The 14,554-nt window shown below is 36.9% G+C and overlaps 1 protein-coding gene across 1 annotated transcript in view; it reads right to left on the reverse strand.

Moving 5' to 3' along the window:
• Positions 1 to 3,666: 3,666 nt before the first annotated feature.
• Positions 3,667 to 14,554, reverse strand: part of abraxas1 (abraxas 1, BRCA1 A complex subunit) — a 28,501-nt gene continuing 17,613 nt past the window's right edge. The window contains exons 5-9 of the mRNA XM_069925855.1: positions 14,011 to 14,204; positions 13,774 to 13,893; positions 9,943 to 10,027; positions 5,233 to 5,347; positions 3,667 to 4,368 (exon numbers count right to left, since the gene is read on the reverse strand). Coding sequence (XP_069781956.1) covers positions 3,926 to 4,368; positions 5,233 to 5,347; positions 9,943 to 10,027; positions 13,774 to 13,893; positions 14,011 to 14,204 — 957 coding nt within the window. The 3' untranslated portion in view covers positions 3,667 to 3,925. The remainder of the gene's footprint in view (positions 4,369 to 5,232; positions 5,348 to 9,942; positions 10,028 to 13,773; positions 13,894 to 14,010; positions 14,205 to 14,554) is intronic.

Genomic DNA, 14,554 nt, shown 5'->3' on the forward strand with positions numbered 1-14,554 from the left:
TGGGAACACTGTTGGGTTCACTGTTCAGGGACCCGAACAGATGAGAAGAAGACAGTGACGTGGGTAGTGACAGGAGCACTGTCGGGCACTGGAGATTCATGGACCCTGTCAGCAGCAGAGGAAGACACTGTGGGCTGGAAGAAAAAGTAAAGTTGACAACAAAGACTTAACTGGTAAGGCCGCTCCAACGAGCTGGCACAAAGAGGTCTGGTCTGAGGCATTGGTGGGTATTCGAGGTGTTGGGTTTGGAGGACTCCAAGAGCAGCACAGCCAGAGGGGATTTTGTGGGAAAATAGCATGGTGATGGCCTGGAGTTGTCAGAAAGCAAGGAACGACAAGGGAATAAAAGGACATTACAAGGAGGTAAAAGATAGATTAAAGGGGGCAGAGGGCCTGATGCCCTTTGCCAAAGATACTGGAGGTCATTGGCCAGATAAAAAAACTTTGACGATACTGGTGGCAGGGCAGGGGGCAATCAAAGAAAGGCTGGAAGACCTGATTTTACAAAGGGTATCTGAAACAGAAGAGAAAATAGAGAGTGGAAGAAAGATTGGATAAGAGAATGAAATTGATGCATGGAAAAGGGATAGGGTAAGATGTGGGAGAAGGTAGATATCTTAGAAAACATCAACAGGAGGAATTGTGGGGTTGAGAGTAGAGTCATGGAGTTCCTGAAAAAGTGGATCCCAGAAACACTAGGGAGGGAACAAATTGGAAATAAGAATAGAATGGGCCCATTGGTTTCTTGCTCCACTGTGTGGGGCCAAACCAATGGCCACACTTTATCCTGGTAAGGCTCCTTTACTACCAAGAGAGGATTTTACGGGCAGCAGTGGTGGGTGCAAAGACTAGGGGGGGGTCCAGTGGAATAGGAGGGAGAGAAGGATTTGGTATTGAAATGCAGGAAAGAATTTCACATGGTTAAAAAGCCTTAAACCAAAAGGAATAGAGTTTACCTTCCTTCACCTGGAAATGCTGAAGAAAGTTAGGGCAGGAGGGGAAATAGTTTTTAAGGATCCAAGGGAGGCAATGGACTTTAAGATCCCTGCCACTGCTTTGGGCTTAAATGTAAATAAGATGGAAAGAGGGAATCAGGAAAGTTGGCCTGTAAATATTGTAATTGAGGAATACAAGAGGGTATGTTTTTTCATAATAATGTTTAAAGATGAATGTATATTAAGAATGAATATGGGGAGCTCAAGGAAAGGGAGAGAGATACAAAGTGGTAGATAGGTGCATTAGGCAGTGGGGAGCTCAAGGAAAGGGAGAGAGATACAAAGTGGTAGATAGGTGCATTAGGCAGTCTCAAAATGGCAGGGGGATTGGCACCAATAGCTTGGTTATTGGTGCTGAGGGGGTTGGGTAAAGATAAATTGGGAAGGGGGGAAGAGGAGGGGTTGTTTTTCATTTTGCTGTTGAGGTAATTCATTTAATGGTTCTTTCAGTTGTATGAGGGTGGGTGGGGGGGAAATCAATACAGACTAAGATTATATGTTAATTGAATGTTAAAAAATTGTTTGACAGTCTATGAAAGTTGAAATAAAATATTCAAAAAACACAATGTTTCAAGTTTATGGACCTTTATCAGTTGCTATTTCTTAAGATAAGTGACTTTTATTGGAGTGAAAAGCAAAGGATGCAAGTTGAGAGTAACTGGAACAAGAATTAAGGTGTTAGGTGTCCAGAAATGCCAACTGAACATAAAGGATTGGATCTGTGTGAAATAAGGGAAGAGGACTGTTGTTGGAACTGGCTTGAGTGTCATGGAGGGAATGGTTCCATTAGAATGCTACAAATGCCAAGGGAAGATTTTCTTGGGATAACCTCAGTACAATTTCAAAAATAACAGGGTTACTTTTGAATACTGTGGTTAATGGGTTAAAAGTTGATACAAGGGAAACTGTTCTGGAAGGAAATTGAGTGATGAAGGGAAGCAAATAGGGAAAAAAAATCAAAGGCTGAGTAACAGAAAAGTGGCATTATTAGAGATAGAGAAACTGAATAAATAGAATGGAGAAAAGTGGAATGGGAGTATGAACAAGTTAGTTGGAGAAATCAGTGGATTGTGGTTGGTTGTTTTTTTGCCAAAGTTAGAGATGGATCACAAAGGATGAATGAAAATTGACTGCAAATTTGAAGACATTTTCTTGTTTGGTTGGGGGGGGGAGGGAAGAAAAATGTTGTTGATCGCTGGAGATTCGAGCTGAAGGAGTTGTTAAGACTGTATATCTATGATATATAACCGGACATCATTGACAATTGTCATGACTCTGAACAAGGTATAAGAGAAAACCTGGGCTAGGTCCTGAACAAAGAATGCTCTTTGTATACTTCAAAATGACTAGAACTGGATAGGCTCTCAACCCTTTACATGGCTGAAATGGAACCAAAAATTAATACCTGTAACTGGAAGAACATGTGGAGATAGAAAAGATGAGAAGCAAAATGATTCGACATCCATTCAAGGAAAAAGCAGAGGGCTTTCATGTAAATTGATGGGCTGTTGTCAGATTGGTTAGCCATTGTTTATAAAAACATTAGACAAATCAAGAATGTTAAAATGATAAAGGATTTGTGGATGAAGGTGACAAGAATAGGTTGCAATGAAAAACTACAAAGGGAGAATTGCTTATGGATTGTTGGGAGGTAAAAATAGGCTTAGATTAAAAATCTAGAAGTATCTCCAAAGGACACATCTGCTTAATTTAATCTGCAGCATTCCATGCCACATTTTGTTTCAACCTCCCTTTCTCTACCTTTCAAGTTGCTTAATCTCAAATTTAATTGGGGTCTACAAAATGGCATCAACCTGAAAACTCATCTCCCCACCCAAGGTTTTAATCTGTTGCGTTTTAATTTCAAATTTTGTTTGCTTTTAAGATCTGTAACATTCAGACAGAGCTGGCTGCGATAAAGCTCCAAAATTATTCCCAGTATCTCCTCTCATCTGCTGTAGATTTCAATTGATTCTGAAACTTCATGTTGTTAAGTGATGCACAAATCCATCCTCGTCCCACCTGTTTAACAATAACATACCCTGGCTTCTGCTGCAACAATGCTTTGGTTTTATCAAACCTCGTGTCCAATCACTGCGTGGCTTTAAAATCAATTTATCACTGCAACATTTTACAATGCCACCTTGGAAAATAACATTCCTTGCAGTTTGGTCTCTTCTATTTGCCCTACCTCTGTTGGCTGAGTCATCAACTTTCCAGCCTTGAGCTGTGGAATTCCTTCTCTGAAATGTTCTCACTGCCTTCTAACTACCTCTTTAGTTTTAGTACACATTTCTCCCCTGGCTCAGTCTTTGGAAGAGCTTCACTTTAATCAGCAGCCATTCTTAGTCTTTGAAAGGTTTGTCGAATCCTAATCAAATAATGCTGTTTCCATATTTAACAATTAACCAGAAATAAGATTATTTCATTACTTTTCATATCTGTAACTTGGTTCTCATAATGAAGAGCATGGATTTTAACTTGCATCCACATTGACTATTAACTAGTGTATCCCCATTACCTGTAGATGGAGAAACAGCTGACTTGGATGTTCTTTCTCGGGGTGCTTCATTAAAGGCTCCAACAGAAGTTCATTCTGAGTTACCAGGCGTGCATAACACGAAAACTGGGTATTCAAGTGGGAGAACCAAAAGAATCAGAAAAACGACGCTTCAAAATTTAAGAACTGGAGAGATTTAATCTCTTTAGGCACTCATCACAAAAAGACAAATCTTTCATTATTCAGTAGATCATGAAAATTCTTCTTAATGCCTCCAGTTTTACCTGTGAGGCATTTCAAACAATTTGGTCACCATGATGAAAACAAAGTACATACTTCTCAATTGTTGCGTCCTTTTCAAAAGGTACAGATAAAACGCTTTGTTTTTCTTGAATAAAAAATGGCTTAATAACTTTCAGGCGAGGTGCGTTTAAAATGTTGGTGAAGCTGCAGATATTACATCATTCATGTATTCATCCACCTCATCTTCATTCTCTGATCCCGTGATCACCAATTCAGTTTTACTGTCCTTATTGACTCTGTTTGCGAACTGTCTCGCCCGTGTCCGAACTGCTTTTCGTTTTTTACTCCAGTTGGGACGATTATGACAATTTTTTGCCTTCCGTTTGCATGACATCCCAGAAGCATTAGCCCTCTCCGTGGGAGATATGTGAATGTTTTTTGAAGTCTCACTGATAGTGTTCTTTGAGTTCAATTGATCAGCTTCACTGTAACAATTAACTGGCAGAACTTGACCACTTCTTGTAATTGTCATAGACTGTAAAAGTTTGGAGTGTGGAAAGGCTTTCTTCAAAGCCTCAGATAAGTATTCATTTTTTTCTGTGTGGTCAGATGTCCACTTTTCCTTTACATCTAAAAATAAATTGGGTTACTAGCAAAGTAATTCTGGATATTTTGAGGACTAACAGATAAAAAGAGAACTCCCACCAACATTATGGAAAATGCAGCTTAAGGAGTCACATAGGTTTACAAAATTATGAGGAATACATCAGGTCTTCAAACAATTTGAAGACTAGTCTTCTGGCTAGAGTAGGAGAAATGTGTAACCAGACGACATAGGTTTAAGATGAGAGGAAGAGGGTAACCTTATTTACTTTACACAGAGGGTGGTGGGAGGTAGTTGAGATGGGTACTATTGAAACTTTTAAGAAACATTTAAATAGATACATGGATAATATAGATTTATTGGAATAAGGACCAAGCACAACAAGATGAGAATAATGTGGGTGGGATGCTTTGGTTGGCATGACAAGTTGGGCCAAAGGGCCTGTGTTTTTCCATTTTTAATGAATAGAAAAATATTTGCAATATTTGTGCAGAAATGTGCTTTTTCCTGTGCACAATGTAATGGCTGGTCAAAGGTGGACCAATTAGAATAAAGCACAGACAATTTATTCCACATTTTAAAGTTTAAAAAAAAATCAATCCTTATATTTACATTCGGAGTTTTTCATAACAATCTTGAATTACTGAAAATCTTGACTTCTAATAATTATGAATAAGCTATCATGAGCTGCTCTTGGGAAACAATACTATACCCCTTCTTTTACAATAACATATTCAAACATTAGTTTCAGATCCCAGATCTTTATTCTGATCTTCTATTTGAGGGATTAAATTTCCTCCAGTTCTTCTAAGGTAAAAATAAATATCCTATAATAATGCATTTATTCCAGTAATATTTTATAAAAATAATTTATGATAATATGCTCATACCTCGATTCGCTGTGTGCAACCTTTTCTTTTCTGATAACTTCTCCCTCAGTCCACATACCTCAGCAAGTAAACATTCTACTGAGCGTTCACTTTCCTCTACCTTTAAACAAGTGGTCTGTGACAAGGTAGGATTTGAAGCAATTAACACAGAAATTATTATTACATATTCTGAGTCTATGAATGAAATACTTTTCTATTACAAACATGTCTTACTTTGACAGTTTATATAATGGAACTTCTCATGATCTCTCACACTCTGAAGTCTCTCAATGCTTGGCACATTTTCTGTTTATGTTGTGAATTCTGAGAGGGGTTCTATGTATTTGGGATCACAAGGATTGATATGGGATAATTAGCTTGGCTTTATGTACAGGAAATTTTGTCTCATGAATGTGATTTTTTTTTGAAGAGAAGATTGATGATGGCAGATGGTAGATCTGGTCTTCATGGGCCTTGGCAAGAGCTTTGACAAGGTCCTGGTTAGTAAGCTGCTAACATGGAATCCAGGTTGAGCTGCCCAATTAGATATAAATTGGCCTGATGGTGTCGGAGAGCTGTTACTCAGAATGGAGATGTGCAGTTGGGATGTGTGGTTTGTAATCTTTCTTAATAATTCAGATGACAGAGTAGTTAGCCTGGTTCAGTAAAATTACCACACATGGAATAATCTCCATGGTTCTGGTCACCCAACTATTGAAAATATATAATTAAGCTGTAAAAAGTGCAGAAAAGATTTGAGAATGTTACCAGGACTGGTGGGCTTGAGTTATAAGGAGAGTCTGGATAGACTGGGAATTTTCTCCCTGGAGCACAGTAGGCAGAGAGAGGATCTTAGCAAGGTTTATCATATCACTAGGGGCATAGTTACCATCTTTTTCTGAGGGTAGGGAAATTAAAAGGGCATAAACTTAAGGTGAGATTTAAAATATGGGGAAGATTTAAAACAGACCTGAGGGGTACTTTTACCCCTCCCCAAAAGAGGGTGGCAGGTAAATGGAATGACCTGGCAGAGGCAGTAGTACAGGTGGGTACAAATGTAAGTTTAAATGAAACATTTAGACATAAATGGATAGACAGGGTTTAGGATATGGGCCAAGCACAGGCAAATAGACTAACTTAGATAGGCAACAATTCGATGTGGATATGATGGCCCATGGGTCCTGTTTCTGGCTGTAAAATTGTACAACTCTAAACCTAGAGAGGAAAGCAGGTTGTGGTTGTGGATAATGTTATTTCAAATAGGGGACAAGGCAAGAATGAAGGTCTGTCTAGGTAGTCAAAGATTGGTGTTTTCTGGGAGCAGGGAAATAGCCTGAGCAATAATCCATTATTTGTCAAGTGATTAACAATTAATCAGATCTCTGGGGAAAATCTGTAAAAAGTTAATAAACAAAAACAAATTTTAAATGGTTTTGAAAATAAGTACAAATGTTACAAGAGTTTTGGCAAAGAATGAACAGATTTGCAAAAGGGGTTAAATGCGATAGTGAAAGTGGCACACTAATGTAAATTATGTGGAGGTACCTCTGAGATGCAAATCATGAAATGGGAAAATACATTCAGCAGGAAAATCTATAGACAAAAAACTGCAGATGCTGGAAATCTAAAATAAAACCAAAACTTTAAAAATATTCTGCATAGCCGTGAGAGAAACAGTTAACATTTCAAGTCTATAACCTTTCATCAGTAGGCACAGGGCCTCACAGAATGGGAATACATTTGGTCCAGTTCTTTTAAAGAATTATTCACTTAGTCACCAACTCTCTGATCTTTCTCTGCAGTGTGTCTTTCCCTTTCCAATTCCATTTTGAAGAATATTATTGAATATACAACACTGACCATTTATGAAGTATATTACAATTAATAAGAACCATCTATATCATGCCCTGGGACTTGAAGATGGGTCTTTAACTTGCAGTTAGAATGACACAACCAGCGTCATTCTTGTTTGGTGACAATTTTTCCTAATTTGGTGACAAGTGGAAAATAGAATTTTATCACCTGACACCATAATCAAACTCCGGAATGGAGGATGGCAATTCATATTTTGAGAGCAGAGTAAGAAAAATAATATGCATCCTAAGTCTCTAATGCAAAATAGTTGAAGATTCAAAGATATGTTAATGGAATGCTCATTTCTCTTGTTAACAATGAAAATATCATTTAATTGTACACATGTACACAAATTCACTTAGCAGATCTGTCGGGGCACTGTGACTCCCAGTCAGTGCAAAAGTCTACTCAATTTTTTACTTCACAATTTAGTAACAATAAATAACTTAAACATGACATCTTTCTGATGGGATTTTGGGTTCCAAGATGCATTTCTATATGCCTAAAATCAACAACAATTTGGTAGCAAATTGTGGAACATAAGCAGGTGGAATAACAGAAACTGCAATCCAAGACCAAACAGATGGGCTACCATGGATACACATTTAGAAATATACATGACACACAAACTGAAGGAATTCCAGAACAGCTATGGATTCCACATTTCATTTCTAAGATCCAAATTAATAATGTTTTAAAGAACATTTCTAATGGTCTCTTCTATCTGTTACATGTTCTGAGTGCATCACCCACAAGTTTTTCCAACACTGGCTTTGTTCTTTTGCAGCCAAACATGTCTTGATATACAAAACAATAAATAACATTTTGTTCAAACACTGTAGCCACTTTGTAGAGAATTGTATTTTGCTAGCATCTAATTTGTAAAGGCTGAAAATTATCATGATGCAATACTAGCAATTGCATCAGGATTTCACCAGCGTTTAATCTTCAATGAGCTGGCATTTCATTCGAATGCACCACGCTTCTTTCCCACCCTCACTAGCGCCTGTGATATTGTGGAGGGATACCTGCTGGGCACTTGCAAACCACACTGGGAATAAAGATATAGAATTCCCTGAAAGTGACATCACAGGTAGGTAGGTAGGGTCGTAAAGACAACTTTTGAAAATTGGCCTTCCCAACTCCTGTACTCTATACTTTGATTTATGATGTTATGTAAAATTGCATAAGACACTGGTAAGGCCAAATTTGGAGTATTGTGTGCAGTTTTGGTCATCTAACTACAGAAAAAATATCAATAAGATAGAAAAAGTGCTGAGAAAATTTACTAGGATGTTGCCCTGACTTAAGGAACTGAGTTACAGGGAAAGGTTAAACAGGCTAGGACTTTATTCCCTGGAGTGTAGAAGAATGAAGGGAGATTTGATAGAGGTATTTAAAATTATGAGGGGGATAGTAAATATAGATATGCTTTTTCTACTGAGGGGGAGATATAACCAGTGGACATGGGTTAAGAGTGAAAGGGAAAAGTTGAGGGGAACTTCTTCACAGAGTGATGGGAATGTGGAACGAGCTTCCAGCTGAAGTGGTGAACACTGGTTCAATTTTTACATTTAAGAGGAATTTGGACAGGTGAATGGATGGGAGAGGTATGGAGGGCAATGGACTGGGTACAGTTCAGTGGGACTAGGCAAAACAATGGTTTGGCACAGACTAGAAGGGCCAAAGAGGCCTATTTCTGTGCTGTAATGTTCTATGGAAGACCCAACTCTTGCTTGTACATTCATCACGAGGAACACTGCACAAATTAACTTAGCAGATCTGTCGGGGCACTATGTGACTCCCAGTCAGTGCAAAAGTCTACTCAATTTTTTACTTCACAATATAACAAAGCAATCCTTGAGTTTATTGGATTCCCACTTTCTACATCCTTGACTCGGGTCATATTGTGATCCCAGGAACTGTTTAACATCAGCCCTTCATTTACTGCACATCAACAACATATACTTAGTACTTTATTTCACCATCTGCTCCTGCTTTACTTCATTTGAGTCCAACTCTACATTACTCATTCCTAGGCAAGTGCCGGATAACTACCTCAGCTGCTGAACTATGCAATCACAGTTGTAAATGACATCAGCTAACCTTGGGCATCAAATTCAGGAATTCTCTGATATATCAGGCTGACGACAGAATCTAGATCAAGGATTCAAGCCAAAAATCAGATCCAGGACATTGGAAAGTCAAGTAGTTCTCGCAAATTGTGATAGACATTAGGAAATTATCCAGAAGAATACTAGGTAGGTCAATTAATTTTAAATCCAAGGTAAATCTTAGATTGCGCTGGAGCCAAAGATAGTGAATGGAGTTAAGATGCAGATCAGGCACAATCATAGTGAATGGTTGCAATACCTTGAACAGACTGAACAGCCAACTTCTGTTCCGATTTTTAGACTGAGTGAGCCATTCTTCACATGTAGGTCTCTCTAATTCTGTACTACAGTAACAATTTCCCTTGACAATGTGGAAGTTATCACCCTTATTCTACTAATATATTTGAAAAAGATGAATTACCAGAGGTTATATTTCAGTTACTTAGGAATTTGTCAATTAGAAAGATTGGGAAGGAGCTGATCTCTACAATGAAGATTAAAATTCTAATAATCATATAATTTGTACTGAATAATGAATACAAAGAAGTTGTTTATACTTTGAAAATCTTCAACAAATTTTAAATAATTAAAGAATGGCATAATTCACATGTTACCATCTACTGGTAATCATGAAGAAAGTACAAGAATGTTGACCCAGCTAGTGCTGCTACAAAAAAAACAGTAAAATGACTAAGAGTGAAAAGTGAAATACTGATATCAGAATAACAGAGTTGAATAAATTCATGATATGCATTCCAGTTACCTTCAGTTCCTCTTGCAGTGTATTATACATGCATTTAATTCTCTCAACCTCTTTTAAGGACCCTTCCTGATCAAAAAATGCGAGTCTGAGGGGTTTAAAAAAAAGTTAAATAAATTTATGCTATTTTCAATTTATCCTATTCATCTTCATTTTGCAATCAAATTGACAAAATAATGAAGGTATCTTACTTCAGGAAGAAGGGTCTTAAAGACCAAATATCATAACCTACCCAGGGAAATGCTGTTAGTGTATCTGACAGTGCACTTATAAAATCAATTATTTCAAACTGATTTGGTTTACAGAAATAATTTACCATTTTGTTTGGTTCCAGTTTATGGTTATAATTTGGATTTTAAAATATTAATCAAAACCTTGTGCACTAAGTTTAAAATCAATAAGAACATCTTAATGTATATTAGTATGAAATCTCCACTAAACCCAAAAAAATGTTTAAAATTCCACATCTCGCAAATCCATCTTGAATTGTGAAGCAACAGACAACTTGTATCAACACTAATCAGTATTCTCAATTCCTTGAATAATCCAATAAATTCTCTGCATGAAATCATTTGACTAATCTAGCTATTGTAATGTATCAAATTAATTTATTACAACAGACAATTCATTTATCCACTATCCTGTTGATCCATCAGGATATATATTTTTTAAATGATAAATCTTAGCATTAAATATATCCTTACTGAGTAACTTTTATTCATGTGCCATTTTACTTTAAACAAACCAATGTTTTGTGTTTTATTTGAATCATCCCCATGTTTGGTTCAGTGCTAAATGATGTAAATTCAGGGAACTCACTTATTCAGTTTTAGCTTATTTAAGCTTACTTTGAAGTTAAGGCAATTTCACTACTATTGCTGCCATTTCTTTAATATGGAACCATTAACCAACCTACCATCAACTATATTACAAGACTTGACAGGTAAATCTCCATTTGTTTCTCACTTCAACTGTGTATGAAGTTTCACTTTTATGAATCTTCATTGCAAGATTTACAATTTAAATTTAAAATGTGTATAATCAAATTTATTTTCTGCAAGCTTAATACGGTAATATTTTCTATTGTATGAATATAAATAGGAGTGAGGCCATCCCCAAATTTACCTTGTCAAGTCCTACATGAACTTTACACATTTCTAGGAGGTCACGTATCAATCTTTCAAACTTGTAGAAGTGGCCAGCCATCCTAGGAACCAATCTGGTGAATCTTTGGTGCACACTTTCTATCTTTTAAGTAGGAGATCAAAATTGTGCATAATATTCCACGACTGGTCTTTTCAAGGCACTATTTAAAATGTAGCAAGACTTCTTTACTCTTGCACTCAAATCCACTTGCAATAAATAAAGGCCATTGCCCTACTTGCTTTCCTAATAGTTAATCACCCCTGCATATTGGCTGTGATTTATGTGCACAAACAGCCAGTTAGTTTCCCTTCAGCATAAACACTTTCCAAACTGTCACCATTTAAAAAAAAAATCTGTATTTCTGTTATATTCCATGGAAATGAATAACCTCACATTTTCCCCAATGTACTCTATTTGCCATGCTGCTGTTCACTCACACAGCTATCCTTGTTTCCTTGAAATCTTTTTCACACCCTACTTGCGTTCTCACCAAGTTTTGTATCATTCGCAAACTTTTCTAGCAACTTTAGAATTTTCCTTGGGTTTAATATGATCTTTATTTTTCCTGTTGTGCTTTAGTATATTCAATTGCAAATATATTTAACAATTTTTAAATAATCTATGTTAAAAGTATCAAGCAGTTTGTTCATGTCTGGCTGCTTAAGAAATTAAAGCTTCATCATCATTTTATTATCTCAGAACTTCAATAAAAGGAATTAAAATTCACTGAAGAGCTATTTGACTACTTATAAATGATGGCATGGTTGCAATAATTAAAATTATTGCAATATATGAAAAAGACAAGAAAGATAAATTATTTGCATGCCTATTAAAATTCAGTCGCCAAGGAATGGAAATAGATGGACTCTGTGTTTCCAAACTCTAAAACTGCAACAGACATTTCCTGACGTAGAAGGATCTGTGATTACTCACTTAGGTAGAAAAAAAATGGTAAAGCAGTGTATTTTACATTTGTGAGATCCAAATGTTCAGAGGGACCTGGGTATCACGATATATAAAGCAATGGAAGGTGCAGCATGCATTTAGGGGAAAACAATATGTTTATAAAAGGAGTTGAACACAAAACATTTTGCCACAATTGTCTCGGACTCAGTGAATCCCCATCTGAAAATCCTCTACAGGTGTGGCCTCCAGGTCTCCCTACCCGAAGAAGGATAGGCTGGCAATAGAGGGAGTGTAATGATAGTCACCAGAACAATTGCTGTGATGGGGAATTGTTCCAAGGAGTGATTTAGCAGAAGGGGCATATGAAGTATAGAATTTCAAAATCCTTTCAGGGCTAGACAAAGTAAATATAAAGATAATGCATTCTCTTGCAGGGATGTGCAGAAACAGGGGGTTTGATTACTGATGAATGGTTACTTGAAGTGTTAACTCTGTTTCTCTCTCTCTCTCTTTCCACAGATGCTACCAATCTGCTGAGCAATACCAGAGCATTTACTGTTTTGCTTCAAATTTATAGCACCCTCAGTATTTTGCTTTTCAACATGCGAATCTGAGATTGAGGAAATCAAGTGGAACTTTCTTTCCCACTAAGTTATGGAATGGCAAAGCAGATGCAAGGAGGACCTTCTCCTATTTCTGAGGTTCTGAAAAGGACTCTGAACCATAGCCATTTCTAGTTACCATACATTCTGTGCTGTAATTCCCCCTCCCCCACACACAAGATTGAAATCTGCTTGTAATGCAACAGGATAACACTATTTTGTAAGCTGGACCAGTTACAAAGTTTTATAGATTACTTTATTATTCCTTTTATATAAAACAGTTAAGTAACACATTATGATTATGTGACCTTTGTTTTAACATTCACTCACCTCTATACAAACAGTTGGTGAGAAATGCAATCGAAAACAAATGTAATCTTCTACTAAACATTCTGCTGGTTGGCAACTCGCAGTTCAACTATTGGTGACTGCTTGAAGCAGTTACTTGATGTGGAACAATACCCCAGCTGCTTTTAAACTGTGGAATTCCTTCAAAATCTCCAATTTTTAAACAAACTTGGCTGATTTTTTTAATGTATGGAAAGTTTCATGGATCTTATTTTTTTCAAGAAAAATTGTAACAGGAATTAAGATTTAAATTAGCCAAATAATCAAATGTGTTTTTATAACTTTGAATAAACTTCGAACTCTACAAATTTGCTCATAAATGGACAAAAGGAGTAGGTCACTTGACCCCTGAACCCTGCCTGGCTGATTTTGATTCCACATTCCCGCCTGCTCTCAGTAATCCAATACATTACTCATGGAATCACTTTCTGTTGACTTAAACCAGGTAATATCATCAGATTTCAACTTTTCAAAACAATTAAGTTACTTGGTAAATGCAAATCTTTAAAATGTCAGAATGATGTTTATCCAGCAGGTGGCAGCAAATGAACTTCAGGTTTACCAATGGCTGATAAAAGAAACTGCTAATGTCCATACACCCTTTAGGTTCAAAACAAGAAAAAAGCCTTTGAGTGCAGTACCTGTTAATCAGAACCTATACAGAATTTATTCTCATTAGCAAGCATAAGAGTCTCTGTATCTCTTCACTCTCTATTCCTAGCCCTAACCCCCAAAAAAGGACAAGGTAGTTGGAACATTCATAACAATTCAGTTTATGGTCCAGTGAAAGCCGCATAGAGGGAATAGAGGGAAATCCAACTGAAATTTCTACCTGTGCTTCTTCATTGCTCGACAATAGCCCCCAGCAGTACTTGGCCCAGAGAATGTTTTGTAGTCTTGTTGTTCAGACATTCCTAGATTGGTTACAGAAACAGGTATTGGCTGAACAAAACTATAATTGGGAAATAAAAATAAAGATTAGTTACAAATATTAAAAAAAGAACAACAAAAATATTTCACAAACTTTCACCTGCTGACCAGACTGCTTAAAGGAATGTGAGAAACTCACCTTTCTAGTGGTTTATACAATGTATACTCCAGATTGTGAGTGGAACCATTCTCTCTGCTTAACTTGGTTGTAAGGAGAAAGAACACCAACTGTTGGTTTTTCAGATGCTTCTGAAGGGTCCTGTGAAGGAGACGTTCTCGGAATGTCATGGTCTGATTTGTGTTACGTCTGAACTTATACCAACCAATAATATTCTAAGGGGGAAAAAGTATAAGTAGATTTAGATCTAGATCCAGGTTAAAAAAAAGGTGGGACAGTCTGGAAGACCAACATTACTTGAAATTTAAGGGTTTCAGCAAATAAGCTATGAATACTAAGCTTGTGCCATGAATACACATGACCTGACAGTTAGCTGACTCTATGCAAGTCAGCCAAAAGTACCTGCACACATATTGCACAACATACACAAACACAGTACAATTCAACAGATCATAATTTAAACTCTTAATAGCAGCTAATAACCATAACCTTGTTCAAACTATTAAAATCTTCCTCATTTTGGGACCAAAACATAATAGTCAACTCTGCCAGGTCAACTCCAATG

The sequence above is a fragment of the Narcine bancroftii genome, chromosome 3, assembly GCF_036971445.1.
Source record: "Narcine bancroftii isolate sNarBan1 chromosome 3, sNarBan1.hap1, whole genome shotgun sequence".
In the NCBI taxonomy this organism is placed as follows: Eukaryota; Metazoa; Chordata; class Chondrichthyes; order Torpediniformes; family Narcinidae; genus Narcine; species Narcine bancroftii.